This window comes from Ziziphus jujuba, chromosome 3 (assembly GCF_031755915.1).
Source record: "Ziziphus jujuba cultivar Dongzao chromosome 3, ASM3175591v1".
NCBI classification, from domain to species: domain Eukaryota; kingdom Viridiplantae; phylum Streptophyta; class Magnoliopsida; order Rosales; family Rhamnaceae; genus Ziziphus; species Ziziphus jujuba.
This window is the reverse complement of record NC_083381.1, coordinates 3448897-3463724: the sequence shown is the minus strand read 5'-3', so window position 1 is coordinate 3463724 and position 14828 is coordinate 3448897. Positions and strand designations below refer to the sequence as shown.

The window sequence follows — 14828 nt, the reverse complement described above, 5'->3', positions numbered from 1 at the left end:
AGTGAGAAGTGGCTGAATCACGATGTAAGTATTTTTCGATCAAGATTTTTATTTTATAATTTGATAAATTCCATAGATAGTTGTTCAACTGCATGGATGTAATTTAAAATTAACTCGTCTTTCAATGCAGCATATGGAAGTCCTGCCTTACCTATTTCGTGTACGTGCCAATCAATTTCCTGATATTTTTTATCCTAGTTTTGAGGTGCTAGATGGAGGATTTTGGGTAAGTAACGGCCAGGTGTCCTATATGTGGCTATTGTGATTTTAGATAACTAATAAATTATTTTGTTGTAGGTATACATTGAGCAATGTCATGGAAAGTTCATCGACAATCCATCTAAGTTCCAATTCTCATACGCAATGCAAGAATATGTGCTGGGGATTCGAATGAAGGAGTCCAAGCCATGGAAATACGTAAATCATGTAATATATACATGTCCAAATTGTGTAATGTTAACTATTCATTTATTCATGTGCCTTCCTTTATCTATTGTGCTAACTGAAATTCTGTAATGTATTGACAGTTGTTGATTCCACTAAACAAGGGCAACATACATTGGGTGGTAGGGCACGTGGACTTAAAAGAGCGTCGCATGACTGTATATGATTCAGATAAGGCTGGTAACCGATACAAGGGACAAATTTATTTCCAGAAATTATGCATAATGTTACCATATTTACTGCGGTCTGCATCCTTTTATGAGCAGCGGCCGGATCTTGTAGACTCCGTTGACGAGTTTACATGTGAATTGGCACAAAATACCCCTCAGCAAAGTAATAAACTGACGGAAAACTGGTGGAAAACTGGCGGAAAACTGGCGGAAAAACTGGCGGAAAACTGGCGGCAAATTGGCGGAAATTTGGTGGAAATTTGCGAAAACTGACAAACTGGAGGAAATTGGCGGAAATTCATCTTTTTCGCCAAATTTCCTCCGTTTTTACTGTTTTTCGCGATTTTTCAGTTTTACACAAAAATTTCTCCCATTTTCAAACCATATGCCACCTAAGTATCTTTAAAATCACATATAACATCTCATAAATCAATTTCTTGCATACCCATATCAAATAAAAAGCTTAAAAAACCCTAAACTAATAAAACTTACAAGAAAAAAAAGAAAGAGAAAAAACAAAAAAAACACATATTTCCTTACTTTCATCTAATAAGAAAAAAGATAAAATTTTTACCTGATTTTAGTTTGAGATATGAGAAAATACAAAAAAATGAGAGTGAGAGGCGATGAGATGCAAAGAGTTTAGAGAAACCCCACGAACAGTTTTGTAGAAACCCCACCCCCACGAACGAACGGCTGTGTAGAAGAAAGGAAAGGGTGTAAAAAAAACCTTTTGCGTAATTTTCAATATTTTCAAGAGTATTTTTGTCCCAAGGTGGTTAGTTTTTTAAAAAAAAAAAAATTTGCTATTTTTCTAAACTGCAATTGTAAAGTGGCTATTTATCGAAAAAACCCTAAGGAACGCCCTGTATTTGGGTACAAAAATGTGGGGCCAACGCCTTACCAATTCATTTATCAAATATTGTTAGAATAATTAATATAACATATAAATATGAATATTTGAATTCTTAAATAAATAAGTAAATTATAAGTACAAATACGTATAATATTATTTTATAAACAATTTGGTACCAATTAACTTGTATAATGATAATATAAAAGTGAACATGTGCCATGAGACATCACATATCCATAATCACCATCAATTGGTTTGTAATTTGCAACTCCTTGATATGAATTGTAATTAATGGAAACAGCTACTTAATGCTAAATGATGTTAAATAGAATTAGTTAAAATAAATAAATAAAAACAGTTGTCAATTGGGAATAATGTTTTTTAGATTTGGGAAAAGTCATTCCTATCTCTTTTTCTTTCTTCTTTTTTTTTTTATTTTTTAGTTTTTTGGGACTTGTTTACGTGCATCATACTAAAAGTTCCAATAAAAGGTTAAATGGCACCTATATAATTTTTTCAATTTTTATTGATTTTTTTTTTAAACATATGGTGTTACTATTTTTTACTTGCTTTCCAATTGATTAGTGTTAATTTTACAAATTTACTTTTTTATATTTATTGTTGTAAATGGATATGATATGATTTTTATATAATTTTATTTTTCTTACTCTTTAATTAATTGGTGTTGATTTTACATAATTATCATTCATATTTGTAGCTTTCAATTGGATGCAATATGGTTTTTAGGTCTTTTTACTATTTTTTGCCTGCTCGTCAATTAACTAGTGTTGATTTTAAAATTTTGCTTTCTATCTTTATGGAATAGATGTGACATGGCTTTTAGGTAATTTTATTTTGCTTACCATCTAATTGATTAATGTTGGTTTTACATATTTATCCTTTGTACTTGTGGCTCTCAAATGGATACAATATGATTTTTATATTATTTAATATTTTTCTGTTCCATTTTCAATTTCCAATTTAGAAAACCTTTTATATTGTATTTCATTTTATATGCTGAAGTAGTGCATATGTTAAGAGGTAAGATTAGACATAATTAATAATAAAGTCTAAAGAATGTTTAGGATAGGCATGCCTTTTGTATGAGCTCTTAAGACTAAGAATACTGAAATGATTCTTTTGCATTATTTGGAGGCTTATTATTCTTTTTGCTATTTTGTTTTTTTAATACTTGAGGATGGAGAGATTCAAACTTAAGTCATTGCCTAGGAAAGCAGCTATTACCACTTGGTTGCCCTGCAAAGAGTATTCTTTTTGTTATTTAGTGTGAGGTTTTTTCTTATATAGTAAACTACTTTAACCTCTTAAATTACAATTTAAAATTTTCTGATTAAATCCTATTAAATGTGGAATAAGTGTGTACAATATTATAACATATCCAATGAAATCAACCAATTCAATCCATTTAAATTGGATTAGAATGAAAATTTTAAAATCCAAAGGGATTGGATTAGTTATCAATTTTGGTATTTAAAAATAACCAATTCAATAAATATAAAATATGTTAAAATTTTATTAAATTTGGATGTAATTGTTGGTTTTGTATGATTGTTGGCTGTTTATGATTTAATCCATTTGCACTCTTTTTATATTATTTTATGTTTAAAAAAAAAATTAGCTTTAAATTTTATGTTTTATGTGAATTACACCTTTAGGGGCTTCTGATATTGTCAGGACGTAGAAAGCCAATTGGTTTGGACTGTCATAGAGCAGGCTAAACATAACAAAATAAATTCATGATCTCCTAATTGTGTTATTCAAAATTTTTAGTATCAATGACGTCGGACAACTTTATTTTTTCTTTAACAAAGTGAACATGAAATTTTGATTTGTTATAAGTAGAGATAGTATCAATTTTAGATTTATTTTCTCAAATAGAAAATCTTGGTGTTTGCATAAAAAAAATAACAATGAATTAAATAATAATGCAAAAGTTTTTTAAAACTATAAGATGTCTAATATCTTATATTTTTTTGCAAGTTCATTGAGCTGCAACTAAATGTGGTATAAGAAAGATATTAAGCACAAAATTTATATGCGTTTACATTGAGCACAATTCATATGCGTTGGTATATTTAATATTTGTAATAATAATTTAACATAATTATTGACTCAGATAACGGCAAAGCACCGCACACACCTAGCATATGTATTTGCATATGTATTTGGCTACCAAGTCTTGGGAGTCCAATTTATATAGATAAAAGCTCAATGCTTTATTCAACACTTTGTTAGATAAATAAATATATTATGCACTTAGTATAATCAATTACCTATTTACAATGTCTGATTTATGCTACTAATGGGACTAACTTATTTATTATTTCATGTAATAGATCCTTGGTTATAATATTACGGTTGGCCCATTGACTGGAGGATCAATTATTTTTAAAAGTTTATTTTTGACTTATCCATATTTTTATTATTATTATATTTATTATTAAATTATTATTATTTTAATGTGCGTTAAACATAATAGATAAGTTTAACTTACACAAACTATTAAAGGTCTAGGGCAAGTAAACAGATATACGCCGTATTTGTGATTAGGATTTTCAAAAATCAGTTTGAGAATGTTATGAAAATAGAGTGTCCATAGGCACTATTATTACATTGTTTTCTATTTTGCAGTATTACAAATTTAATTTATCAATGGCTGCGTTTAGAGACTAATATATTTTATACTTAAATGAAATTATTATGTATATTTTCGATCCGCATATTTAATATAACTTTAACACACTTATCATATTTTTTTAAGGAAATGTTCCCAAAAAAAAGATATTTGTTGTAGTATACATATTCTCCATCAACGAGAATAAATTCCATAAAGATGGTATAGGCGATCCCTACATTACGAAAACTTCAAGTACATCAAATGGATGTTAAAACAGTATATCTTAATGGAAATCTTGATGAAAAAATCTATATAGAACAACCTGAGGATTTCTCTACACCAAAATAAATAAAAAAAGGTCTGTAAATTGATGAAATCTTTATATGGACTAAAACTAGTTCCAAAACACTGATATCAAAAATTTGATCCTGCCATTCTAAATAATGAATTTAAAATAAATGAGTGACAGATGTGTTTATGTAAAAGATACAGAGAATATATACGCCATTCTTTGTTTGTATGTAAATGATATACTGATTGTAGATAATGACAATAATATGGTCCAAAATACAAAAGCCATATTAAAATCCAAATTTAACATGAAAGATATAGGGCTTGAAAAGATAAACAAATAGAAAAGGAATAAAATATCTGCACGGTGAACATATTTTAACTAATAACAAGGTTTGAATACACAAATCCTCTAGTTGGAGACATCAATTGATAGAGGATGAAAAGAAAGCACATAGATAACAGCATAAGACCAAACATTAATTTAAACTAGCAAAATAGATAGATGTAAAACAAGGTTTATAGACCCGATAACTACTGGGCATACTTGATCCATTTTTCACTTCTAATACTAAAAAATGCACCACAACTCATTTATCTTATAATAGTATCTTTATTTCAAAAAAAACAAAAAAAAAAAACAAAAACAAAACACCTCAAAAATCCATTTCTTTGTCTGTTACACAAAATGGACAATCCATAGGCAGTCAAAGGGAAAAAGAATCCTCGAAACAAAACAATAAAGCCTCATGCTCAATTAAAGTAGTTCAAATGCCTGAATTTTTCCATCCCTATCCATCGAAGTTTCAAATCTCTATCTCTTTCAATTATTCATTGAGGAAATCGAGCCAATTATACCATTTTATTGTAAACCTATGAAAATACTAACATAAAATTATTAAAGTCTACCAAGCCAATTAGTAACCATCTAAAGACACATATTTACATAATTCAAACCAAAGTAACTTTTACACTATTGCCCACAAGATAGAACAATATGACCACAATATCTAAAGCAATACACAATCATAAATAGCAAAAAAATAAAATCTAAATTGAATATTGGTCATATGGATGGACTTCATTACACTTGCAATATGCCTACTACATATCCTTTTTTTTTTTTTTTTTTTTTTTTTTTTTTTTTGTGTGTGTGTGTGTGTGTGTGTGTGTTCAAAACAATAAATCTGTTGGAAACTTTGTACCTTTGTAAGTTATCTTCCAATTGCATTATGAAGTCTTCATGCATATGGTTATCTTCCAATTGCATTATGAATTCTTCATGCATTTGCTAGTTCTTTTCAGATATTTTTGGCTTGTGATTGATCACCCGCTTCTGTCCAGAAAAATTGGATAAAACTAAAAGACTATTTTCCTAATTGCCATTGAATAGCAAGTAAAAAAGTTTGAGATCCACCTTGTTTGCGAATTCTATGGAGACCAGCGACAAAGTCACAGAGTCTTGAAAGAGACAACTGAGCAGCAAAATTCAGCAAAAGTAGCTAAACAAAACCAAAAAAATGAAAAAAGAAAAAAGAAATACCAAGGTAAGAAATAGGAGAACAATAATAAAATAAAAGAAGAAAACGAAAAAGATATGAAATGAAAATAGAAAACTTCCCATTCGATGCAACTTCTCCGTAAGAATACACCCAACACTAAATCCATTTTATGGCACTTTATTTATTTTCAATCTAATTGATGGTTGAACCATATATATATATATATATAGCCATATTCAGAAACAATAATCTTTAGCTTCCACAAAAGGCTAATAGTGCTAAGAACCATATAAATCTTAAAGTGAAGTCCTTGACGGTCTCATCAGCGCCTTGAAATGTAGTGCAATATAATGGAAACTTGTTGCATACTAAGTCCAAACTTTCCCCAATCTTTTGGAAGGAAAAACCAACACTTAGACGAACCTCAAATGGTCTAGTTATGTAACAAATGAGTTATGCAAATTCTAGTAACTCACTTTCAACTTTGGGAGTATCAAGTGTTTTCTCATCATCTCTTAGCAAACTATTCTTTAGTATGCATAGGACAAGATCTTTGACAACCTTGCTGTATTTCATATATATAACCCAATACATATAGCACTCTCCATTCAAAATCAGGGAGTAATTCCTGTGTACGTAACAATAATAAGCATCCAGGATAAACAGAAACCACACTAGCACACAAACATTCCAATGTAGGACGGAAACAAAGATGAAAAATTAAAGATAGGTTGGTAGCATCACACGAGTAGGAATCACTCCTAGAAACCATAGGTGATGTACGACAACAGAAACAAACTTGAAGAATTAAATATAGGATGCTAGAATAACACCAGTAAACTCTAGGAAGCACTCCTAGAAACCATAGGCATTACACCTAGGTTTGTTTTCCATCGCTATTGGATAATATCTGCATGTTTTCCATCTCTATTGGATAATATCTGCATCTCTATTCATCGATATTCTTTTTGTATAGAGATCTAAGTACATGAACTTGAAAACACATAATTAATGTGGTACATGCCGCAAGAGATATTAACAAACCTAGATATTACTAACTAATTAAATATGGTTCATGTACAAGAATTTAGATTAATTCATGAACCTTCATTAATATTGTGGATATTCTTAAGACTGTTGCAAACAAATTATTGATACTGCTTATTCAATTACTATTCTCCATCACCTTTGTTAGCAAAGTTTCTTGGCGACAGGATCTAGTGGTTGTTCAACAGCTGCTTTAATGGCTTTTCTGTTCTTGTCAGCTGCCTTTGCTGCAGCTTTACTGATGGGCTTATCAGCAATTCGTTGCATTGGAGATTCTTGATCCCATCACTTACAGGGGAAGAAGGGGAAGACAAGAAAAGCACAATTTATGTTAGTATATATGCTTAGAAACCAGTCACACATATAATGGACATAGCATGGTGATCCAATGTCACTGCTGTAACAACATGTCTGTGAAACCGTAAACTATAATTCATTGTGAAAATAAATTAAAGCACCCAAGGTAAATTATCATAACAGGAAATCTTTCAAAAAAAGGTAAAGCATCTCTTAAGGTTATAAGATCAAACAACATTTACTTTTAAAAACAACTCCTGGAAAAGAAAAAATATTGCTCCATTGATGATGATGGAATATAATTATGGAAGCTGAAAATGAACATATGAAATAATATCCATAGGTCAACAAATCAATTTAAATTTTCAAAAGATGAAAACTGAACTCCAAGACTGGTTAATCAATCAAGAAAAATAATATAATAAATGTTTTCCACTTGAATAATGAGCAGAAATTTTATTTTTGAAAATATATGACATGAGCATGATTAAGCTACAAACAATACCAGAGTAGGTTCACCTTCATCCTCCCATGACTCCTTCACATGATTTTCTTCCACATCTTCAGCATCTCATCTGCTTCTGGGTTGCTCCCTAAAAAGAAAAGGTGGAATTTGCCTCTGAAATAAATATATGCCTTAGTAACAGATTTGAATACGAGAACAGAAAGACAAACTTCATGCCACCTATATATAAAAGGCTAATTGCATCTTCTTGAAAGATTTCAGAAATACCTATGGATATAGGATATGTGTAACGAATAAAGGATCCCATGTAGAGAGAATTACTGGCCCGTTTAAACAAAAACTAACACTTTGGAAATTGATTAAAACACAAAAGAAGACATCATATTAATATAAATCACTGAACAAACTTAGTGGACCAAAATTAACGTTTTATCATGTAAAACTAGATGACAATTAAATAAACAAATTGTAAATGTCAAAATTCTTCGGCCTCAACCATGGGATGCAAACAGCATATATAAGAAAAAGAAGTAACCATCACCCCAGTTCTTCATCTGAATCTATTACTCCAACTGAACTAGCTATTGTCCATGTAAATAACTATTCTGCACATTAAGAAAAAAATTTTAAGTATTCAAACCTGTAGCAACCCCTTATGCAAGCTATCATCTTAGGGTGAGTTATTTATAACTTAAAAAACACAGTATTAGAAGTTATTTAAGCAAGTTCAGTTCCCACACCTTAGAATGCTGCTCTCTGGATTGCTTTGAATTCAATTCATCTAACGCTTGCACTCTTACAGAAGGACATAGTAACATGAACATGTTTCATTCGTTTGATGAATAATCTCCCACTGGAACAAGCCGGTAACTCACCAGAAATCCTCACAAGAACAAACTCCATCTTTGAAATGATGGAAACGATTTGTGTCTCTTACAGAAATTTCTCTTCCTTCAAAACTGGAGATGAATTTTATAACCACATGGCAATCACCACAGATTCTAAGGTTCTTAATTACCCTTAAAGGGTATCCTGAAGGAGTGTTCAGAAGCCCAAATGCGATGGCCAACTTCTCACTATGTCCACACAAAATCTCATCCTTGTCCTGCACATCTACATCTTGCAGCACAAAATTATGATTGGGAAAGTAACCTGATTTCTTCATCTCTACACTCAATTTATTTAATTTTTCAATAATTTGTTTCCTTTGAGAATGCAGTTTGTCTCCTGCAAGAAGCATATGAACTTTATTTTTTACCTCAATCCAACTACAACCAGGATTTTTCCTAAGACCCATGCTATTCATCATATCCCTCACTCTGTCCACTTCATTCCACATGCTCTTCGAAGCATAAATATTGGACAGAAGAATGTAATTCCCCGGATTTCTTGGTTCTAATTTAAAGAGATGTTCTGCAGCAATCTCACCTAACCCCACATTATTGTGAACTCTACAACTGCTTAATAAAGCTCCCCATACACATGCATCTGGTTTAAATGGCATTCTCTTTATCATTGAATAAGCCTCTTCAAGTTTTCCAGCACGGCCAAGCAGTGTTACCATGCAAGCATAATGCTCCAGTCTAGCTTCTATACCATGCTCTTGGGACATGCTATTAAAATAAAACCACCCTTCATCTGTTAGGCCTTTCTGGCTACATGCAGATAGCACACAAGTAAAACTTATTAAATCAGGCTTTTGTCCACTCCTCTGCATCTCATGGAACATCTCCATGGTTTCCTTAGCCTTCCCGTGCATTGCGTATCCTTTCATAATGGCATTCCAAGAAACCAAGTTTCTGTTGGGCATTTTATCAAAGCAAAGCTGGGACAATTCGATTCTACCACATTTTGCATACATATCAATCAATGCACTACCCACATATACATCATTTGAGATTCCAATCCTAATAGAGAAACAGTGGGCTGCCTTCCCATGCATTAATGCTGCAATATTGCCACAAGCTGGAAGCAAGCAAGGGATTGTTATAGAGTTTGGTTTCAGACCCTCCAACTGCATCTCTCTAAAAAGTTCCAAAGCGTCCATATCTTTCCCATTTTGAGAACAACATGCAATTATGGATGTCCAAGATACAATATTCAATTCCAATTCTTGGCCCTTAAATCTCCTAAATGCCTCCATCGAATTGTCAACGAGACCATTTCGTGAGAGCCCTGTAACCAAAGCATTGCAAGCGCCAACATCCATTTGATCTGATTCATTAAAAACTTCTGACATCTCTAATGTACAGGAACACTTTCCATACATATCAATAAGGGCACTGACAATGCACTTATCTGGCCCAAGTCCCTGCTTGACCACATAACTATGAACCTGGATCCCCATATCAAAATCTTTCAAGTCTCCTATGGCAGAAAGAACACTAGAAATTGTAGCAGAATCAGGCTGAAACCCTTCTAAATGCATCTTCTGAAACATGGATGTTGCCTCGGAATATAAGCCACTATGATTGAAACCTGTGATCATTCCATTCCATGACACCGTATTGGGTTCTAAACCTGCATTCCTCATCTCATAGAAGAGTACCTTGGCCTCATCTACACATCCAAATCTAGAGTACCCAGCAATCAAAGCGCTCCAAATGACCATATCCCGCTGGGACAATCCATCAAATAGCTTGTGTGCTTCCCTGAGATGACCACATTTAAGGTACATATGCAGTAAAGAGGCCTGCACAAATGCATCGGAGGAAAACCCTGATACAGATATAATTCCATGAAGCTGCCGACCAGCTTTCAAGGATGGTAACCCAGCACAGGCCTTGACAACACTGGGAAAGAGATAACTGTCTGGAAGAATTCCATGAGTTAACATTTGAGAAAAGACCCTGAGTGAGTGACCAAAATTATTTAGCTTTGAAAAAGCATGTATAAGAGTGGAGAAACAGAACAAGTTGGGGTTGGGAATTGAATTAAGGATCAGATTTGCATCTAGAAAGCAGAAATTATTGGCATATAGAGAAAGGAGTTTAGTAGTGAGATGGTTATCATTGGAAAGTCCAGTTTTGAGTATGTAAGCATGAGCCAGTCGTGTGTGTGATAAAGAAACTGTGGTGGAATTTAGAAAGTGGAGGATGCTGTGGTTAAACCGGTCAAGTAGATAGAGAGCTTGCCTTGTCATGGCTATCCTCCAACACCTACCCAATAAACATTCAACCAGAGGCATTACTTGCTAGAGCTACAACAAAACGAACATGGATTGAACACATAAGACAACTAATATGCAGCTGAAACAAACCATTCTTCACAAAACACTCAATCACGTCCATTTTATACCTGTTCATGTCTGATAAATCATAAAACAGCAGACCACCGAAATGAAAGCTTGTCATCAAACTGAGCCAATGAAACCATGTTCTCTCCAGAGTCCTTAAAAAATCTTAATGACCAATTAAGCTTTGGCCCCAAAGTCACATAAATTTGTGCTTGAATCTATAGAATATCTGATAAAGCAACCAAAAAGCAATGGAAAATTATAATCCACCTTTTTATGTTTAACAAATACAGAAAGTTCACCACAGAAACCAAATGATGAATTTTTAAAACCAGTGTAGGATTCCTGTATCCATGAAAAAGTTAATGAAATTATCCTCAGAGTCATTTGCAGCACACTAACCATGTACCTTTGGCAAAACACACGTTCCATATTCATATATTAATGACCGTTTGGAAACATTTCAGTCCCTTCTTTTTTTTCCTTTTTTTTTTGGGTCTTGGAGCTTTTTTTGTTAACTGTGTAGTTGCGTTTATATAAGTGATAGTTGAGTTCTCACCTAGCTGCAGGTATGAAGGACTCTTAAAATAATAACACTAATAAAGAAATAGAAAAAAAAAAAAAAACCACTCAAATTTGAAAACATTTGTCATTAAGCTATACTTGTATACTAATAGTCCACTAAAAAAGGAAAAATAGAAGATAGAGAGAGAAAGAGAGAGAGAGAGAGAGAGAGAGAGAACACATGAAAGTCATCAAACAAGCAGTTATTTAACCAAAACAAAATGCTAAAAACTAAGATTTTGAGAGCTTTACCAGCAAGACAGATAGCAAGTATTGCTAGCCTAATTACTTTTCAGTCTCTTCTTGGACTTGACCATTTGTAGCAGTGAACTGGTCATATATATATATATATATATATATATATACAGATGACTTAACTGAGAAAGTAATTTCTGGTGCTCCAAGCAAATAAACTTCAAGATCTACGAAAACCTGAAGGACATATTATTCAAATCTGCAAGTAAAAAACGTAAATTGATCAGAAGACCTACCTATGCATTATATCAACACATGTTGAAAGTATATCTAAATGGGTAAACATCAAAATCTGCCATCCTTATTAGAGGAATGGCAATTGCTTAAGAAAATATAAACTTGCAACAAGAATTTCCAGCAAAAGCTAGACCAACTAATTGCCAAAATGTATTCACAGATATTACTTTTCCTCTATTAAGTTAATGCAGGAATCAGAAAGAGAAATAACAGGAGAGCACTCCATGTATTTGAAATCTATGGGCATGTCATGTCAACGCCAACAGGATTAGTAGCAGCAACTACCACCTACTTCTCCATGACCACCAAAATGCATGCTAATAGAAGCTAATAACCCTTAGCCCTTTCCCTCCCCAAGCCCGAAACACAAACAAAGAAAAAATAAATAAATAAAATAAACATATCTGGCAAAAAGAGTTTTAACTAAGAACAAGGCTTATGAACATTAATCGTTTAGTTACAGGCATCAATCGATGAAAACATATTAATTTATGCTAGGTAGAGAATCAATAAAATGCAAAGCAAGGTCTATAAACCTGATTGATAAGGCATATTTAATACATTTTTCACTTCGACAACTAAAACATGCACCTCCAATCCACCATTCATTTATTTCATAATAGTCTCTCTAAAAAATTCCTCCGAATACCATTTCTGTGTTTCTGTTACGGGAAATGAATGATCTATAGGGCACCAAAAGGAAAAAGAGAATCCTCGAAACGAAAACAAAAAAATCGTTCACATGTTCCGAATTTCTGTTCATCTTCTAAACAAATCCTATCAACTATCATCCACCCCTAGTCATAAAAGTTTCAAATCTCAATCCTTTCCACATACCCATTGAGAAAATCAAGCCAAATCATACATATGTATTGAAAGCCTATAAAAACACTTTCTATAAAACTAACCAATAAGGCTTATGAAACCAATTAGTTACAATGTAAATGTAGATATATATACCAAAACCACAAAAATATAAACATAGTTTCATAATTCAAACCAAAACAATATTACAATACTACGAAAGATAAACCAATATAACCACAATGTCTCAAGCAATACACTATCATACATGGCAAAAATATATAAATAAATAAAACCTCTAAGTTGAACACTGACAATGTGGATGGACTTCTTTACTTTTGCAATCATTTTTTTGTCTTTTTTTTTTTTTTTTTTTTTTTTGGTTGTTGTTTGTTCAAAATGATAAATTTGATGGAAAGTTTGTACCTTTGTAAGTTATGTTCCAAGTGCGCATTGAATTGTTCATGGGTTTGCAAGTTTTTGTTAGAGATTTTATGGCTTTCGTGTTGTTCACCCAGTTCTGCACAGAAAATTTGGAGAAAACGAAAAACAGAAAAATTATCTAGAAGTAGGAGCGGATGGAATGATTGAGGAATCCAGTGAGAGTGAAAAGTGTTTTCTGTTCCAAATTGGCAATGGAAAGCAAGCAAAAAGGAGTGAGACCCAACGGAGGCTACAAGGAGAAGCAGCTAATGGTGGCTTGGCGGCCAGCAGTACCCACAGAGTCAAAGTAGCAGAAGAGTTTCCTGCTTTCTCTTCTTCCAGTCTTAAAACCGAAACAAAATCATTAAAAAAAAAAAAAATAAAAAAAAATCCTAAATTTTAATTTAAAAAAAAAAAATTTTCTAGAGGAAAAATTGAAATTTGTTATAAAACCTCTTTTTCTTCTTTTTTTTAAGTCAAAATCTAAAAAATAAAAAATTAAAAAAAAAATTAAAAAAAAAAACTTTTTATGAGTCGGGATAGTATAATGCAGATTTAAATTTGTTTAACATGCCAGATAATTCTTCAAAAAAAAAAAATGCCAGATAAAATTGTCAAGAGTGTGATTTTACACAAATATCCATGTTGATCGAAACTCAAGAAGCACAAAAAAAAAAAAAAGATTAATAGAAGAATAATTTTAACAAAATTTGAATGTTACCTATGGATGATAAAATAGGTTTTCTATTGGAAAAAAAAATATATTGAGAAAGACTTCGAATAAATGGTGTTAAAGAAAGTGCAATTGCTTCATAAATGCTAATATTTATTTTCTTTTATCATAGGAGATAATTGAAAGAAAGAATTAAAGAGATTTAATGACATCAGAATTAAAGAGATTTAATGACATTACATTATTAACTTTTGTTGCAACCATATACACTTTTAAATGCGGAGGCAAAATAATAAAATTACAATTTTTTTCCCCTAAAAATCTATGTATCATTAATAATATTTTTGAAATTATGGAATTGCCTATGCACCAACATAACATCAATATAACACCAACATAATGTCAATTAGATTTAATATAAAAGTTGAAGTAAAAAGCTAGCTAATATGAGGTAGTAAAAAACTGCCCACACGCAACATCTAAAATAAGGCAGTGGTAAATTTTCTTGTTATTAAACATAATTATTACTTTTTGAGATTTATATTTTGCTTTCTTATGGTCCCAATAACTTTCTTCTTTACTATCTTATATATCAATTGTGACACAATGGAAGCTCTATTGCAAACGATGTGAAGCCAAATTGAGTTGTTATCAGCCAAGCGTACCAATGCCTATACAACATATGAGAAACTTTATATTAACAGAAAAATAAAAGCAAATAAGTGAAACAAAATAGTTGTTTTTAATATAAAGTGAAAGTCTATCATTAATGGGATAAGAATGGACCATGAACAAAATCATAATCAATATTAATGGGGCTTTTGGAATGGAATTTTATATACATGGAATTGGTGTGGTCAGTCAAAATAATTTTGGTGTACTTCTTAATACTATATTGAAACTTATAATGTGTCAAGTTTATCATT

At 31.8% G+C, this 14828-nt stretch overlaps 2 protein-coding genes across 24 annotated transcripts; one reads left to right on the top strand and one right to left on the bottom strand.

Moving 5' to 3' along the window:
- Positions 1 to 138: 138 nt before the first annotated feature.
- LOC132803261 (uncharacterized) lies at positions 139 to 7228 on the top strand. Its single transcript, XM_060815851.1, has 4 exons — positions 139 to 226; positions 298 to 426; positions 528 to 777; positions 7116 to 7228. The coding sequence occupies exons 2-4, from the start codon at positions 364 to 366 to the stop codon at positions 7226 to 7228; spliced, it is 426 nt and encodes a 141-aa protein (XP_060671834.1). The 5' UTR covers positions 139 to 226; positions 298 to 363.
- Positions 4523 to 13583, bottom strand: LOC107421897 (pentatricopeptide repeat-containing protein At1g20230). Of its 23 annotated transcripts, none has more exons than XM_060815779.1 (8): positions 13233 to 13583; positions 11763 to 11964; positions 11356 to 11509; positions 11009 to 11175; positions 8452 to 10869; positions 7751 to 8316; positions 5817 to 7236; positions 4523 to 5735 (listed from the first exon to the last, which is right to left on the bottom strand). In XM_060815779.1, the coding sequence occupies exons 4-5, from the start codon at positions 11062 to 11064 to the stop codon at positions 8583 to 8585; spliced, it is 2343 nt and encodes a 780-aa protein (XP_060671762.1). In that variant the 5' UTR covers positions 11065 to 11175; positions 11356 to 11509; positions 11763 to 11964; positions 13233 to 13583; the 3' UTR covers positions 4523 to 5735; positions 5817 to 7236; positions 7751 to 8316; positions 8452 to 8582. The 23 variants fall into 23 exon arrangements, with proteins under 23 accessions (XP_060671762.1, XP_060671763.1, XP_060671761.1 ...); XM_060815780.1 differs by lacking the exon at positions 11356 to 11509 and having other exon boundaries at positions 4523 to 5272; positions 5605 to 5735; XM_060815778.1 differs by lacking the exon at positions 11356 to 11509 and having other exon boundaries at positions 5817 to 5901; positions 7088 to 7236.
- Between the last annotated feature and the right edge of the window lie 1245 nt (positions 13584 to 14828).

Bases quoted from the DNA above. Each gene is read 5' to 3' on its own strand.
- LOC132803261 (XM_060815851.1), top strand. From the start codon at position 364: ATGCAAGAATATGTGCTGGGGATTCGAATGAAGGAGTCCAAGCCATGG. The intron at 427-527 runs GTAATATATACA...ATGTATTGACAG, and splicing joins CATGGAAATACGTAAATCAT to TTGTTGATTCCACTAAACAA. The intron at 778-7,115 runs GTAATAAACTGA...TCTTGGCGACAG, and splicing joins ACAAAATACCCCTCAGCAAA to GATCTAGTGGTTGTTCAACA.
- LOC107421897 (XM_060815779.1), bottom strand. From the start codon at position 11,064: ATGACAAGCTTTCATTTCGGTGGTCTGCTGTTTTATGATTTATCAGAC. The intron at 10,870-11,008 runs GTATAAAATGGA...TTTATTGGGTAG, and splicing joins GATTTATCAGACATGAACAG to GTGTTGGAGGATAGCCATGA.